Source organism: Budorcas taxicolor, chromosome X (assembly GCF_023091745.1).
Source record: "Budorcas taxicolor isolate Tak-1 chromosome X, Takin1.1, whole genome shotgun sequence".
NCBI lineage: Eukaryota > Metazoa > Chordata > Mammalia > Artiodactyla > Bovidae > Budorcas > Budorcas taxicolor.
Genome location: NC_068935.1, coordinates 34,568,961 through 34,586,797, shown reverse-complemented (window position 1 = coordinate 34,586,797; position 17,837 = coordinate 34,568,961). Strand labels below are relative to the sequence as shown.

General features: G+C 37.0%; 1 protein-coding gene across 1 annotated transcript in view; it reads right to left on the bottom strand.

Annotated features, from left to right (window-relative positions):
- Positions 1-17,837, bottom strand: part of TENM1 (teneurin transmembrane protein 1) — a 629,447-nt gene that overhangs the window by 271,793 nt on the left and 339,817 nt on the right. The window contains exons 7-8 of the mRNA XM_052662865.1: positions 5,646-5,845; positions 4,297-4,507 (exon numbers count right to left, since the gene is read on the bottom strand). Coding sequence (XP_052518825.1) covers positions 4,297-4,507; positions 5,646-5,845 — 411 coding nt within the window. The remainder of the gene's footprint in view (positions 1-4,296; positions 4,508-5,645; positions 5,846-17,837) is intronic.

The following is a 17,837-nucleotide window of genomic DNA, read 5'->3' as shown; positions in this document are numbered from 1 at the left end:
CACTAGAACCTAAGCATTTTGTTGAGAATGCTTTCTTGGCTGTAAATGCCTATCAGTTCTTTGCCACTAATTTCCCTTCAATTCATTCTTAGAGAAGAATAGGTTTCAGGGGGAATTGAGAAGGCTTTAAAGGTGCCCGTACATAGTTCTGGTGACATAGTATCTTCAATACAACAGAACTTTGACCAATCTTGTGCTAAGTAACTTAACTGAAGAGTTATAAAGTTTTATAAAAATCAGTCTCTGACAATGATATTGAAAACTGTTTTTAGTTTAAAATTTTATTTGAGTGTAACAGCATCAAATTCCAAGTCCACGACCTATTATGATACGTATACTTTACTCCTGCAGTTTAAAAAAACCCCACCTTTTCATGACTTTTTTCCGTACATTTTCTATAACTTAGCACTCCTGGATTCTGACTTTTATGTTCTGGCCCATTACACTCATACTTCTCATAGGCACCAGTTTTGTCTTTTCAATCCAAACCATCTACTTCATCTAGTTTTACTTGGATAAGCTATTTCCAATCAGAAGGAAATATTCTAGTAAGTAGTCTTGGTGTCTTCCACTGAACTCTGAGAATTCATAATGAGAGTTGAGAAATAGCATTTCTTCAATTGTGGCCTTTTGACCACCTACATCAGGAGGATCACCTGAAGTACTTAAAATGCAGATACCCGAGCTTCACACCAGATTTATTGACTATCTCTGAGGATATTAGTCATGCTCAGTTGCTCAGTGGTGTCCAACTCTGCAGCCTCAACTACTGTAGCCCACCAGGCTCCTCTGCTCATGAAACTTTCCAGGCAAGAACACTGGAGTGGGGTGCCATTTTCTACTCCAGGGGATCTTCCTGACCCAGGGATCAAACCTGCATCTCTTGTGTCTCCTGCATTGGCAGGAGGACTCTTTACCTCTAGCACCACTTGGGAAGCCCCCATCTCTGAAGATGCAGCCCAGTAATCTACATTCTAACAAATACCTCAAGTGACCCTGCAGGTGAAGACTGAATTAAAGCATTGAGAACTAGTGCTTCTAGACTTGGAATTCTGCCTTGGGCAGAAGAAAAGCCAGAGGAAAAACGTGGCATCTTGTCCATTTAGGGGATCCTTAGGAAGCTGAGAATGAATCCAGTGGCCGTGTTGGATGGCTATCCTATCTACAGAGGAGATTATTCTTCTGACATCCATATGAACACATCAGATTCTTTTTTGCAAGTTTACAATGGTCTGTTCTCTGATCCCTGTGCTAGAAAACTGAACTGGATAAGACCTGACACATGGCATTTGCTGAAAACTGAGCTGGCAGGAACGTAACATTTGACAATGAGCTAACCACTTTTTAACTCATTAAAACATTAGTTATTTTCAGAAAATCATACCTTTATTTAAAAGATCATTACAAAAAGGCACAAAGAGTCTTATTTCTTTTCATTCAGAGATGGAACAATTATTATCTCTTTTCTTGTTTTGCTTTCTTGTACCAAAAAGAAGTGGCCATTCTTAAATCTACATTTGGATTTTCCCTGCCCTGCATGGTTAATAGGAGGCTATAGAGGAAAATTTCAAAGGTAAATATACTTGAATTTAATTTCATACCAGGTCGTATTGACAGCTTCATGGAAGCAGCCTTGTGGGAATGTAGCTACCGGGGAGAGAAAATGTTTAATAAAATTTGCTATCAAAATAAATAAAAATCTCTCTGGCTTATTGACTATCTAAGAATTGTCCCGAGGCCCGTAATGCTGCACAGAGCTTAACACCTGCAATGCAAATGAGAAGAGAAGGCAATGGAGGAGGTTTTGGAAGCTGCCACCTCCACTGGGTATCAAAGAGACATTGGGATAGCCTAGGGACTCCAGAAGAGGATGGCTACAGCAGAAACACATAAATAACTAGTGATGAAAAAGAATGTGCTTTTCTATTTATAATGGCCTGCAGGAAGTTTGTCTTCTATCTTTTAAATCTTACTCCAGAATCACTTCCTAGACACCAGTTCATTAGAGTTGAGAATTATTTTAAAGTTCTATGATTAAAACCCTGTTCTTATGCTAGAGCTTTGGGATCTGCATCTGCGCTGATGATGGGTTTTGCTTCTGGCAGATTTTCTCATGGGAAAAACCAAACCTAATGAATAATCCTATGGAATGAGAATGTTCTAAAGAGCAGGGGCTTGGAATCAGAGATATTGAGTGTCCCCAATATCAATTTTGCCACTTGCTGGCTGTGAGACTTCTTTACTCATCCCAAGTCTCTGATTTCTTATTTGTAATATAAGTACCACTATACCTATGCTAGGCTTGTGATGAGAATCAAACAAGATAACTGAATGTAGAGTGCTTGGGGCAGAATGACACTCCATTAATGGTATATATTATCATGTTATTGAGCTGGTTGGTGAAGACTCTGGCTTATTCATAACTTTGTCCATGAAACTAGAAAATAACATATAGTAATACAGGCTAGTTGCTCGCCTATATTAGTCACTCAATAAATGGTTATTATGCTGTTTTGATCCCTATGAGCAGACCAAATATAGTTACGATCAATCCAACTGATTATAATATTACCACATAATAGACAAAGGAACAAATATATCATCCTCTTTTAACAATTACAAAAACATAAAAATAATGGGGAGAATTGAGAGTAAATAATTTATATACCTTTCACATTTTGGCAAATTTACTTGAATTCTCTTTAAGTGAAATTGTAGGAGAAATAAGAAACAGACTTGCATAAGGAAGAAGCAAATATGTTGTTGCATATGAAACTAAGAGCTTAATCTCTGGATAATAGGAAATTATATCTCAAAGGTTAGGGTCTTTGGGAAAGGAATTAAGGGACATGAAAAAAACTCCAAGTGTGTTTCTGGGTCTATTGATTTTTGAAAGGTTAATAGCTTGGTTAGTGTTTTAACTTGAACTTAGGGGTAAGGATAACAGGAAGAGAGAAAATCCTTTTCACAAATGTTTTAAGTATTCTAATTGCTCTGATTTCTTAGGAGAAACTCAATCTCTCATATCTGATTAGTTTGCATTATCAAAACTGAGTCTTGGTGGACAAATATCATGAAAGATGCAATTGTTGAATTTGCCTCTACTGAATCTCTGAGAAGCAAAACAGTGTCGTGACTTAAAAAAAATTATATATATATATATACAATTTAACAAACACTTTGTCTTTTGAAGATGTAAGATCAGTGGAGCTTTTCTCTAAGGGGAAAATCATTGGTGCATTTTCATTGCCTTTCTGATTACTTTAGAGGCAAGTTTTTGATAATCTGTGGCTGGAATACCATTTTATACTGACAAAAGGTCTTCAGCATCAAGTAAAAATAGAATATAATTGTTATAAAGAGCAGATGGTATATCTATTAACAATCAACATGATATCCTAAACATATGGTAGAACAGGTTAACTAAAGGATAAAGTGGTGAGAGTTGCATAGAAAACTGACAGCTGTAAAATATTTTCCCTTCTTTTAAAAGACATGTGTTTCACGAAAATTCACACAGTAAAATACTGTGTCTATGAGTTGTATACTCTTAGGGCTCTAAATTTGCTAAAGAGCTCAGCTTTATTCATACAAAGGGTTATATAAAGGCAAATGATTTCACCTCCCAAAATGACAAGAGTGAGCTGTCTCTGATTAACTAGGGTGAAAATGAGTAAGAGTGTGTGTAGACATTGTACTGAAAAGAACATTCTTTAATAGGCTCTGAGTGCAGTGAACAAGTCATTGTGATGATTTTAAACTAAACAGTTCTAAAGAAAGAACTCTGAATGACCCAAGTTATTATCCTTAAGACTCTTCTTTATGCTCAGGTTGTATTTTGCAGTCTTAATGTTTCCAGAATCAGTTGTTCTAAAGAAGAACTGGATTGATGCTAGGTTTTCCATTTCAAAAAGGTATTTATTTGCTTTTTCTTTTTAAATAGAACTTGAATTAACAGGGCTTCTCTTGCTTATTTCCCTTCTTCATGAAGGTTTTCATCTATGTAGTCTCAGTAATAGTGTTATCCAGGGTATTATTCCTGTTGAAAACATATAAAAAGGAGCATGGCAGGTATCCTAAGATAGCCGCAAATAATGGAGCATTTTAAAAATCTTAATCTGCATTTAAACAACATTACTGACAACAACAATGTAAACCTGTCTCATTGTGACGTATCCTGAGTAATGACTTTAAGACAGAACGAGCAATAAGCTTCAATAACATCTGTATCGCTTTCATCATTGTGTCTTTCTGGAGTTATGCTGTCGATTCAAAATCATAGCCAAGGCAGCTTACCAATTGCTGTAGTTAACACAAATACTTGTTCCATCTTTTTTCCATCATTGTAAAATGCCAGATACCAAGGCCCTTGGTCCATATATTCTATGAAACCTGTTTCCTGCAGTGAGGTTAAGATTAGGTTCCGAGGAGAATGCTGGGTATCATCAGAGCTCTTGGAGTCCTGTTTGACCAGTTGTTTTCCATCCATTAGCTTTACAAAATCAAACTGGAACAAATGCAAACATAGATATGAGCCACGACTTTTACCTCTAGACTGATAAACATCTCTCACATCAATTATGATACTTCATACTTCTTTGCTCTGGAAGTGGGCAGAGTGGGAAAAGAGGCAATTCATTCTTAAGTACATCTAAACCCTAAAGCATATTATTAATTCCGAAAACAAAATAACCCTTCACAATATTTATAAATGTTACCAACCCTTCAGTTTTAGAGTATTAAAAATAATTGTTTAAAAATAATAAAGCAAGATATAGAAGACTTATTTGGTATTATGCAAGAGAATCTTGATATTTTACAAAAAGTATCTGATAGAAGATACTTGAAAATAGACATTTCCCTTGAAATGTTACCATGATCATCATTACAAATTAAAAAGTTTTTTAGTTTTGAAAACTAATAAATGAATAGTCAAAACATTCACCATAATGTACTACTTTTGTGATAACACAATGAAATATTCAAAGACCTTGTCCTCTTTTCTTTTATCCCTAATCGGACAAGAACATGGCACAGGTATCCCAAGCCCAGGATGGTTACCATTCCTTATGCTACTTAGATGGAGCAGGGCCTCAAATGGGTTCGTGTAGGAAGAGATAAGGGAAAGAAATTAAGGGAAATGAAGTGCCAAAGGTTTCTAGAAGGGTCTTGTAAACCATAGAGGTTTTACCTATTTAAGTTTTTCTTAACAATAATAAGGAACATGTTTTACCTACAAGACAAAACATGCCTTTTTGACTCATTTCCCTCTTGATTTGTATTCCTTTATTGGGACAACAGGTCAGGAATGTATGGAACCAGTGGAGAGGTGGGCACCAAGACTAAAAAAGAGGAGGGGGCTGGGAAGGCTCATGACCATCCTGTTCCAGGAAGCAGAACTTCAGTTGCAAGAATATTTTCTTAAACTTCCTTTTTTGAATCTGTTTTGCTAAATTCTAGTTGTTATTGCTCAATAGCATCTTTTTTTTTTTCATTCGCTTGACTGTGATTATTCTGGATATTTGCTCATTACAAAATTGTCTGCCATCACCTTTGACTCCCACATACTTTGCAAGTCACAAACCCTGAACTATTCATCCTGCCACTCTCTGAAAGGGTCAAGAAATATCTACAATATCAAATACCTGAGTGTGTGTAGGTGGAATGTTTCTTCTGCCATAAATTCCCAGCAGTGAGTCCTTGGCTAAAGAAATATTGAATTTCAGATATATAGGATGGTGGATAGTAATCTGAAAACGCCAGAATAAGCCAGGTGGAATGGTCTGCATGACCTGTGCACCAATGTCAACTTCTCCAGTGTCTATTGCCCGTCCCTTCTGAAACACTGGTTTTAAAAATAAAGAAAATTATTCATAATATTAGTCAGTTGATAAAACAATGACTTTTAGATTTTCAAGAACATATATATCAAATCAGACTTACTCAGCTCTTCCTTCTTTTTCACCCCACCCATCTTGTAAAACCTTATCCAAATTAACGATCTCCAAGGAGTCTTTCCCAACCAACCACTGTATCAGTCTCTCCTTCCTCTTAAGTACTATTGCACTTATTTCCATCATTTGAGTCATTTTAACCATTATTTACTGAACTTTGTCTTGGTAGCTGTAGGAGCTACATACAGCTGTATAGGAGATATACAGCTATAAGTGAAAGGTAGTCATGTCCGACTCTTTGTGATCCCATTGACTATAGAGTCCATAGAATTCTGCAGCCCAGAGTACTGGAGTGGGTAGCTGTTCCCTTCTCCAGGGGATCTTCCCAACCCTGGAATTGAACCGGGGTCTCCTGCATTGCAGGTGGATTCTTTACCAGCTGAGGTACCAGGGAAACCCCAGGAGATATCTCCTTTACGATGGGCTTCCTTGGTGGCTCAGATGGTAAAGGAGATACAAAGATGAGTGAAATAAAGTTCTTGCTCTCAAGGAACTTTGAATATAAGATAGAAAAATAGGGCAAATATGCAAATAGCCACATTGTAAAGGAAAATACTTGCATTGGGTATACAAAATAAGGAAAGGTATTTGATCAGAGGATACTCATCATTCCTGGCTGTCTGAACCCCGTTTATATTCTTCTATTTTCTTTTTAGCACTTATCACCACTTAGTATAACATGTGTTTTACTTATTTCTTGTTTATCACCTGTTTTCACCTGATAGAATATAAAGTCCATGAGGCTGTGGCTCTTCTGTTTATTGCTTTATCTCCAGGAACCAGAAGAATGTAGTTCTGTGGTCAGTACATTTTTATTCAATGAATAAACAAATGAGTGAATCAGAAAAGCATATTTATGGGAAGTGGTACTCAAGATGAGCCTTAAAGGATGGAAAGGATTTCAACAGAGTTGAAGAATTTTTTGTGGGGAAGAATTTTCCATGTGAAAGGAACAGCTTGAACCCAAACAAAGAGAGACTCTATAAAGCTAAGGTGCAGGGTATGTGTATGTAGGTAGAAGCAGCTGGAAGTAGGGTTAGAGGGAAAGGATGGAAGGCGAAGTGTATCTGATAAGGCATTAGTATCCAAAATATATAAAGAACTCATACAACTCAATAACAAAAATGCAAATAATCCAATTTTTAAAAATGGACAAAGGACTTGAGTATATATATTTTCCAAAGAAGATATATTAATGACCAATAGGTATATGAAAGATGTTTAACATCACTAATCACTGGGGAAATGCAAATCAAAATCACAGTGAGATATCACCTTACTCCTGTTAGGCTGGATATTATCGAAAAGACAAGAGATAAATGTTGGTGAGGACGTGGAGAAAAGAAAACCCTTGTGCACTGTTGGTGGGAATGCAAAATGAAAGTGAAAGTGAAAATTGCTTAGTTATGTCCAACTCTTTGCGACCACGTGGACTATACAGTCCATGGAATTCTCCAGGCCAGAATACTCGAGTAGGTAGCCTTTTCCTTTTCCAGGGATCTTCCCAACCCAGATTTCGAACCCAGGTCTCCATTATTGCAGGTGGATTCTTTACCAGCTGAGCCACAAGGGAAGCCAAAAATAGAACTACCATATGATACAGCATTGCTACTCCTGGGTATATATCCAAAGAAATTGAAATCAGGATCCCACATTCATTGCAGCATTATTCACAATAGCCAAGATATGGAAACAACCTGAATGTCCTTCAGTGGATAAATGGATAAAGAAGATGAATCTGAAGGGCATTGTGCTTAGTGAAATAAGGAAGACAGACAAAAGTTGATTTCATACAAACAAGAATAGAATGCTGGTTGCCAGGGCTGGAGGGAGGGGGGAATGGGGTGATATAGGTCAAAGGAAACAAATTTTCACTTATAAAAAGTTTTGAGGCTCTAATATACAGCATAGTAAATATAGTTAATGATATGGTAATATATACTTGAAAATTACTATGAGTAAATATTAAGTATTTTCAACCACACACACACACACGAGCTGACATGTGTTAATGATGTGAGGTAATAAATGTTTTCATTATCTTGATCTTGGTAACCATTTTACAATATATATGTATATCAAGTATCATGATGTATACTTTAAATATATATGACCATATTTGTCAACTATGCCACAATTAGGTTAAAAAAATCACATATTATCTGGGAAGTGTAAAGCTGGATTATCCTAAGGAATGGTACAAATATCAATTAACTTCAGATTACTATATATTCAAAAATCTTATTGTAATTTTAAGCATAAATACTAAAAGATAAAAATTTATTTTTGAACTAGCATAGAGAAAATAGTACTGAGATAAAAATAACTTATTCTAAATGAAGACAAGAAAGGGAAGACAGACTAGATGCGTCAATTAGAAAGCATGAGGAAGATGGAAGATAAATTTCATATATCTATATCTTTACCATCTGAGCCACCAGGGAAGCCCCATATATCTCTGTGTGTGTGTGTGTCTGTGTTAGTTGCTCTCAGTCATGTCCGACTCTTTGCAACCCCATGGACTGTAGCTCGCCAGGCTCCTCTGTCCATGGGATTCTCCAGGCAAGAAAACTGGAGTGGGTTGCCATTTCCTTCTCCCATATATCTATATCTATCATTAAAAATAAGGAGTCATGAACCAGACATTTGTGTTAAACAGTAAGAACCACCAATCTGAATGAAGAAGAAAAATCTAATTATATATTTCTTATAAAAAAATCTAAACGATAAAGATATTATTATTTATAATAATTATTTATAACAATAAAGCAACTTATTATATATACCAATTATAATATATTATATAAACAAATTATTATATAATAATTACTATAATAATAATTTATTATTTATAACAATGCCAAAGAGTGCTCAAACTATCACACAATTGCACCCATCTCACATGCCAGCAAAGTAATGCTCAAAATTCTCCAAGCCAAGCTTCAACAGTACGTGAACCGTGGACCTCCAGATGTTCAAGCTGGATTTAGAAAAGGCAGAGGATCCAGAGATCAAATTACCGACATCCGTTGGAATATCGAAAAAACAAGAGAGTTCCAGGAAAACATCTACTTCTGCTTTATTGACTATGCCAAAGCCTTTGAAAGAGATGGGAATACCAGACCACCTCACATGCCTCTTGGGAAATCTGCATACAGGTTGAGAAGCACCAGTTAGAAATGTACATGGAACAATGGACTGGTTCCAAATTGGGAAAGGAGTACGTCAAGGCTACATATTGTCACCCTGCTTATTTAACTTCTATGCAGAGTACATCATGCAAAATGCCAGTCTGCATGAAGCACAAGCTGGGATAATGATTGCAGGGAAAAATATTAGCCTCAGATATGCAGATGACACCACCCTTATGGCAGAAAGTGAAGAAGAACTAAAGAGCCTCTTGACGAAAGTGAAAGAGCAGTGAAAAAGTTGGCTTAAAGCTCAACATTCAGAAAACTAAGATCATGGCATCCGGTCCCATCACTTCATGGGAAATAGATGGGGAAACAGTGGAAACAGTGACATACTTTATTTTTTGGGCTCCAAAATCACTGCAGATGGTGACTGCAGCCATGAAATTGAAAGATGCTTGCTCCTTGGAAGAAAAGTTATGACCAACCTAGACAGCATATTAAAAAGCAGAGATATTACTTTGCCAACAAAGGTCTGTCTAGTCAAAGCTAGTCAAAGGTTTTTCCAGTAGTCATGTATGGATGTGAGTGTTGGTCTATAAAGAAAGCTGAGTGCCGAAGAATTGATGCTTTTGAACTGTGGTGTTGGAGAAGACTCTTGAGAGTACCTTGGACTGCAAGGAGATCCATCCAATCCATCCTAGAGGAAATCTGTCCTGAATATTCATTCAAACGACTGATGTTGAAGCTGAAACTCCAATATTTTGACCACCTGATGCAAAGAGCTGACTCAATGGAAAAGACCCTGATGCTGGGAAAGATTGAAGGCAGGAGAAGAAGGGGACGACAGAGGATGAGATGGTTGGATGGCATCACCGACTCAATGGACCTGCTGCTGCTGCTGCTGCTAAGTCACTTCAGTCCTGAGTTTGGGTAGACTTCGGGAGTTGGTGATGGACAGGGAGGCCTGGCATGCTGCAGTCCGTGGGGTCACAAAGAGTCAGACATGACTGAGCGATTGAACTGAACTTGAACTGAACTGATAACAATAAAACAAATTATTTCCCCAGGAAGAAAAGATGCTTTCACTGCGGTGGCCCAGGTTCAATCCCTGGTTGGAGAACCTAGATCTTGTGAGTTCCCAAGTAACACTCATGTTTCTTGGTCCTCAGCGCACACACTGAGATGCAAGGTTCTAAGAACCCTGGGAACCTAGGGGTGAGGGATGCAGGAGGAGGGAGTCAAAACTCTTAAGTTTGAGTGACTTAGTAGCAAAAACAGGAAACCTATAAAGAGCTGGTTAGTGTGAGAGAATGTTAGTGTATCAGGTCTTTATTGTTTGTTGTCAGATTTTCTAATTATTTCTGATGTGCTGGCTTAATATAAGTTTCTCTGGGATTCTTTGTTATGTGGTGGTGCGAACAGAAGCACAGTGGCAAGAATTGAGTTGGCCTTGGTTTTGAGCAAGGAGGATTACATCTCAGGAGGGCAAGCTCAATTTGGCCTTATTTCACACTGCCTTTATATTTTTCAGCCATCAACTCCTTTTCCACACCAAACACAGTTTAAAAACACACATGGTCTCTGTCCTTTGTGTTCACCAGCTATAAAATTAACAGCCCATTAAGAAACACACCTGCAGTGGCTTTATTCAGAGGCCAGTGCCTTGCAGCTTTTAACTCCCTAAAATACCTCCATTATTGCTTTTTCTGTTAAGGCCAAGAGTAATAACTATTTTAAGAATGTTCACTGTTAACTGTTAATAATAGATTTCAAATGCAATTTTGAACATAATTATGTATTACAGGACACATAATTTTGTGAAATTGACATTTATAATAAAATATGCCCTTTGAGATCATAAGTGACCAACAGAGGACCTTATTTTTCAGTGGAAGTTATTTTTTCCACGTGAGACAGAAGTTTGGTCCATAAAGGGTTGATTATACATTTAACTCTCAAGGTCCTGGAGCAGACAGATCTCTTCAATGAGCAGTACTTAACAGACTATATTTATGTGGACACTTCTATTCTCAACTTAATGTTCAGTTTATCCAACTGCTAGCCTCATTAGGGGCTTTTATCACTGGTTAAAATGCATCATTTGGCCATGCAAACAATATTATAAAAATAAGACAATTTAAAATGTTTTAGGTTCAGCAAATAGTATTTTAAAGGTGCTGAAAATGGTCTCCAATGAATGCAGATGTTGTCATTTTTAAAAACTCAGGACAAAACTGGCTGATGGACATTAACCTTTTTTTTTTTGACATTAACCTTTATATATGAGCCTTACCAAATGCTACAGGATCTCTCTCTTCTGCATTTTATAGCATCATATATTGTATAAGGCCACTTTAATGTTATTCAATAAATCAAAAGAAACTTGTGAAGTTGTGTTGTTGGAGTTTCCTGGTTTTTAGAATTACTAAATATACAAAGCATATATACATGTCATCTATAAAATGATTTTAAAAGAAGATGGTCTTACCCTTTGAGAACTGGTATTATAGTTAAGACAAGGTAGTTAAAGAGACAGGGTAACATGAATGAACATGTGGACTATAATTTAAATGAAAATAGCAAAGCAAGTTTTTTTGCAGATTTGGTATTAGAAAAATTCTCACAGCTTGCAGATACAAAATTTCTCAGCCCCTAACCTTTTAGAGCTTAGCGCATCAGAAAGGAAAGTTATCTCCCTGTTAGCAATTTACTTCACTAAATAGACTGCTCCATTTTCACTTCTCTCAAAACTAGTTATGGATTACAATATAATGATTATTGGTTAATTTATTATTTCATTAGTTTTTCTTAATGTAGTTCAAAGGGGAAAACCAAAGAGAAGGAAATTACATGCAAAAAAACAATATGTAGTGTGGTTTCATGATGAAATTCTGGATCAATATAGGTAAGTGGAATACTTTTGGACAAACTTTACGTTGACTCTGATTCTTCATTTGCAAATCGTCAGTGCCAGAGTTAAAATATAGCACTAGGGTACAGATTTTGTAATATTCATGTTTTAATTGCCATTTAATCAGTTATTTTACTGAAGTATATCAGAAGACTCTAGAAGAACATATTCTCTAATAACAAATGCCTCCTGCACAAATTCAAGAAGGGCAGAGAGCCACGGATTATATCAAGCTTCGAAGTACTGTAGTTATCACAGTCTCACCAATATCCACCAATTTAGTTTGAGCTAAACACTCTCTTTATAGGTTGCAACACAGGCATCAACTGCTGAGTAGGAAAAAAACAATGGCAGACAGGCCAGGTTGAAGGATGGCAAACTGGTGATGCAAAGGAAAAGGTCAATCTACCTGTAAGATTAAATAGATGGAGGAACTGGTGACAGACATCAGGTGTAGTGGTTCTATTGACTAAACCAAAGTTTCATTGAGACATATACCTGAATACTAATAATGTGATTATAATAGTGTTGTTCTTATAAAATAGGTTGTTTCTTGCAAGAAAAACTATGACAAACCTAGACAGCATATTAAAAAGCAGAGATATTACTTTGCCAGCAAAGGTCCACCTAGTCAAAGCTATGGTTTTTCCAGTAGTCATATATAGATGTGAGAGTTGGACCATAAAGAAAGCTGAGTACTGAAGAATCTATGCTTTTGAACTGCGGTGTTGGAGAAGACTCTTGAGAGTCCCTTGGACAGGAAGGTGATCAAACCAGTCAATCCTAAACGAAATGAGTTCTGTATATTCATTGGAAGGAGTGATGCTGAAGCTCCAACACTTTGGCCACCTGATGCGAAGAACTGACTCATTGGAAAAGACCCTGATGCTGGGAAAGATGAAAGCAGGAGGAGAAGGGGATGACAGAGGAGGAGATGGTTGGATGGTATCACCGACTTGATAGACATGAGTTTGACTGAACTCTGGGAGTTGGTGATGGACAGGGAGGCCTGGTGTGCTGCGATTCATGGGGTCGCAAAGAGTCAGACACGACTGAGACTGAACTGAACTGAAAAAACAATATTCTAGACATATAAGTGTCTTTATTTTTTTAATATAACTAGACTGCATTCAATGATTCTGTGCAAAACTCAATGGGACATTCCTAGAAGAGATTGATGCATGGTTATTTACAAGATTCCACTACCAGGTCCTTGTGTAAAAATCACTAGGTAAAGGCTATGGTTGTACCCATAACAACAATCTTACAGTCTTTGAAAGACATTTGTAAATTCCATAAAAAGTATCTAAGCTAAAAAAGTACCACTTTAATGGAAGGGGATGTTGTTCAATGATATAAAAGAGAAATAAGCCTTAAGGTCCTGGTTCCCCTTCATTTCATCCTATAGCATATTCCAAACCATTAAAAGACACAGTCAAATGGCTTTGGTATGGTCTTTCACCTGAATTAGTCCTAGTGTGTGTCTCATGATTTAAGTACCATCTTCTCTGTGTTCTTTCAAATATAATAAGTGTTTCATAGTGACAAATCATTGTGAAATTTAGAATATTTGTGCTTGGAGCAAAATAGTTTTATTCCCAGTGATCAAAAGGTGTTCAGAGATGAAAAGGAGACAGTAAAAAACCTATCCTGTCCATCTATGTGGCTTTGTATAATTTTCCTTATGTGAACCATTCAAGAAAAAGATGTATTCAACACTCACTTTCCAGATAGTGTATTACACATGCCTTTCATATTGTTAGACCCAGTAGTAGGCAAGAGAAAGAAAAGGAAGAATGAACTTTGGATGTAGTAGGTGCTTGGTAATTGCTACTTTAATAAATTAATAAAATAAAATAGTAATCTTGATAATTTATTTAGTACTGTTGATCATTTACTTTGACATTTCAGTACAAGGTTTGGTGGGAGGAAGAATTGAAGTCATCTACACACATAGATCTTTGGGAATTAACTGTGAATAAGATATGCTCAAAAATGAAATATCTCTGTTTTACTGACACTGATAATACATAGCTGATTGTGTAGCAAAGTCCATTAACTAATCTTGAATGCAGGTTCAGTAGCTCAGTTGTGTCAAACTCTTTGCAATCTCATGGACTGTAGCCCACCCAGCTCCTCTGTCCATGGGATTTTCAAGGAAAGAATACTGGAGTGTGTTGCCATTTCTTCCTCCAGGGGATCTTCCTGACCCAGGGATTGACTCCTTCTCTCTGTGTCTCTTGCCTTGGCAGGTAGATTCTTTACCACTGAGCCACTGGGGAAGCCTACTCTTACACTTGAGAAATACACTACAGTATAAGTGTTAACAGTTATGCCCATACACTGACAGACTTCAGATTCCAGGACAGTAGCTTATTGACTATTACATACATTTTCTCAGACAGCAATAAAATGGCATTATTAAAATTGTACCATTAATTAAAGGATGAATTTTGAATTGGATTTAGACTCTATGATCTATTTTTGAACATATATCAGTATTATTCATAACATCCGAAAAAGGTGAAAATCCATAAAGATTCATCAACTAATGAATGGATAAACAAATATGTTATATTCATACAAGGAAATATTATTCAGCCACGAAAAGGAGCTAAGTATTGGTATATGCTACAACATGGACAACCTTGAAAACCTTATGTTAAGTGAAAGAAGCCAGAAAGAAAAGTCTACACATTTTGACTGTGTTTATATGAAATGTACAAACAGGCAAATCTATAGAGACAGAAAGTACATTAGTGGTAGCCAGGGGCTGGGGGAATAGGAAGTGGCTGCCAGTACCTATGAAGTATATTTTTGGCATGATGAAAATATTCTAGAATTAAATTGTAGTGATGGCTACTCAACTCTAAATATACTAAGAATCACTGAGCTGTAGACATTAAATCAGTGAATTACATAGTATGTAAATAACAGTTGGCCCTCCATATCCATGGTTTCCATAGATCAAAAATATTCAGAAAAAAAAAATCCCAGAAAGTTCAACAAAGCAAAAATTGAATTTGCTGCACACAAGTTTACAACTATTTACACAGCATTTACATTGTATCAGGTATTATAAGTTATATAGAGATGATTTAAGGTATATGGGAGGACTGCATATACAAATTCTACACCATTTTTTATGAGGGCTTTTGAACTGTGGTGTTGGAGAAGACTCTTGAGAGTCCCTTGGACTGCAAGGAGATCCAACCAGTCCATTCTGAAGGAGATCAGCCCTGGGATTTCTTTGGAAGGAATGATGCTAAAGCTGAAACTCCAGTACTTTGGCCACCCCATGCGAAGAGCTGACTCATTGGAAAAGACTCAGATACTGGGAGGGATTGGGGGCAGGAGGAGAAGGGGACGACAGAGGATGAGATGGCTAGATGGCATCACGGACTTAATGGACATGAGTCTGAGTGAACTCCGGGAGTTGGTGATGGACAGGGAGGCCTGGCGTGCTGCAATTCATGGGGTTGCAAAGAGTCGGACACGACTGAGTGACTGAACTGAACTGAACTGAACTGAGCATCCATAGATTTTGGTATCTGCGAGGGTCCTAGAACCAATCCCCATGGATACCAAGAGACAACTGTATATGGATGTACATATTCCTGTCACTTTTTAAAAGTTCTAATCATGCAACTGTATATCTCAACAAAGCTGTTACAAAAAATATGGTTGGAAGGTATAAATTGCCATGCATAACCTACACACGCATTCACACAAACTACCATATGGTGTCATAAGAGTTTTGATGTGTTTCCAAGTGGTATTAGAAGGTCATGTGCTATCTAGAGGCTGAACTGTCTCCTGGTCAGAACTTTTAGGACATGTAATTGGTAGTTCACAGCTGGGATGCCTATTTTATAAATTTTATACAATGTTATATATTTGTTACATGTAGGTTACTCTGATCACATCCTTCTGGACTTTGGAAAGGTGGCAGCAGGGCAGGTCATAGCTCATTTTCTCTAGCTTCCCCTTTTCTGGGCTTCCCTTGTGGCTCAGCTGGTAAAGAATCCACCTGCAATATGGGAAACCTGAGTTTGATCCCTGGGTTGGGAAGATCCCCTGGAGGAGAGCATAGCAACCCCCTCTAGTATTCTTGCCTGGATAATCCCATGGACAGAGGACCCTGGTGGGCTGCAGTCCATGGGGTTGCAAAGAGTCTGAGCACATATACCTGAACACATATATCTTGTGCCTGGTCTTGGGAAAGAGAAGTGGCCAGCTTAGGCACTAGTTCTCATGGGTTGTCATATTGCTACATATTTTGAAACATTTTAGGAATCCAGAAAATATATATCAAATTAAAACTTTTCTTCACAAATAAAATACATTACAGAGCATAATAATAGCAATAACAATAATCATAATAGATGATAACATTTATTGAACATATTGTGCTCCCTTTTTGAACCCCTCTTATTTCCATAGTATCAATATGTCTCTCTCGTACTCAGTATGCAATACAATTGGTGTCAGTTTATCTCTGAGGCATCTCCCTCCCCTTCTCTTCCCCCAAGAGACTTTGGTCCCTTTACCATCTCCTTTCTTCCTAGCGTCCTCAATGTCTCCTTCTCTATTGGTGTCTTATTCCAACAACCACACATCTCTCTTTAATAAAAAGAAAGGAATAAAATGACCCAACTGCCCCTTTATCTAGTTATCAAACTATTTATCTCCTTCTTTTCCTTGCCAAACTGTCTCCATCTGCTGCCTCTATTGCTTCATTATCCATTTAGCACATAGGCTATTACCATCTGCATTTCCCCCTTACCGCTCTATTATTCCAGTCTCCTAAACAGGCACTCTTTAAGGTCATCTAGGATTGATTTTTCTCGTTTCTCAAGGCTCAGCTCCAGTTACTTCTACAATAACAATCATCTTTCCATCTTCTTTCTTTTAGGCCTCTTAGTCACCTAACCATTTTATTTCTATTTCTGTACAACAGTTGGTTGCATGTTATTTTACCCTGTGTATATATGCGTGTTTCTCACAGCTCTCCTATTTAATAGGAACTTTTTCAAGGGCAAAAGCTATGTCTTCTGCTTCATTTGTTAACTTTCCACAGTACTTAAACCACAGTTAAAATAGTACCTTAACTCAAAACAGCATTAAAAATTATGAGCTTCTATTCTATGTTCCCAAATACTAAGATTTCATTTCCCCACCTTGATATTATTTGAATGGAAAGTTTGAGGTGGTCAAGAATCTTGTACAATTCAACTTTTCACATATATTCTTCCCTCTCACTGAACCCCTGGCAATGGCAAGATGGTATCTGTGTACAGTTCTGGTGAAGACACCTTTGGTAGAATATAAAATGGAAATATGAAAAGGCAACTAAAATGACTAAGGGAGGATAGGAGCTACAAGTAGAGTAAAAAGTAAAACCAAAGGCTCTTAGCATTAGAAAAGCAAAGACTAAGAAAAGATTGGTGAATATTATCTATAGGACTGCCAAAGATATGCACAGGAAAACAAGCAAACTTGTGCATTAGATCCTGGAACTCTAGCACTTTATTTTCAAAAGGAAATTTTACACACTAAAGTTACCTTTGACTTCATGAAAAAGCTAGTAAATGTTTGAACTTTCTCCAAAAATAATACAAGCTGAAAGATATAACTGGGCACTCCTTAGGATTAGATATACATGTGGCTGATAAATTTCTACAATGGATTCTTTCTTCTTAAAAAATATAAGATATTATTAGCACATTATGGGAAGATTCTCTAGCCTTTCAGAAAGGACTAGTTCAGGAGGATAAATATGTCATTCTATAGCAAACTACTTGGTGCCTCTGTCAGATGTAGACTACTGGGCCAGAG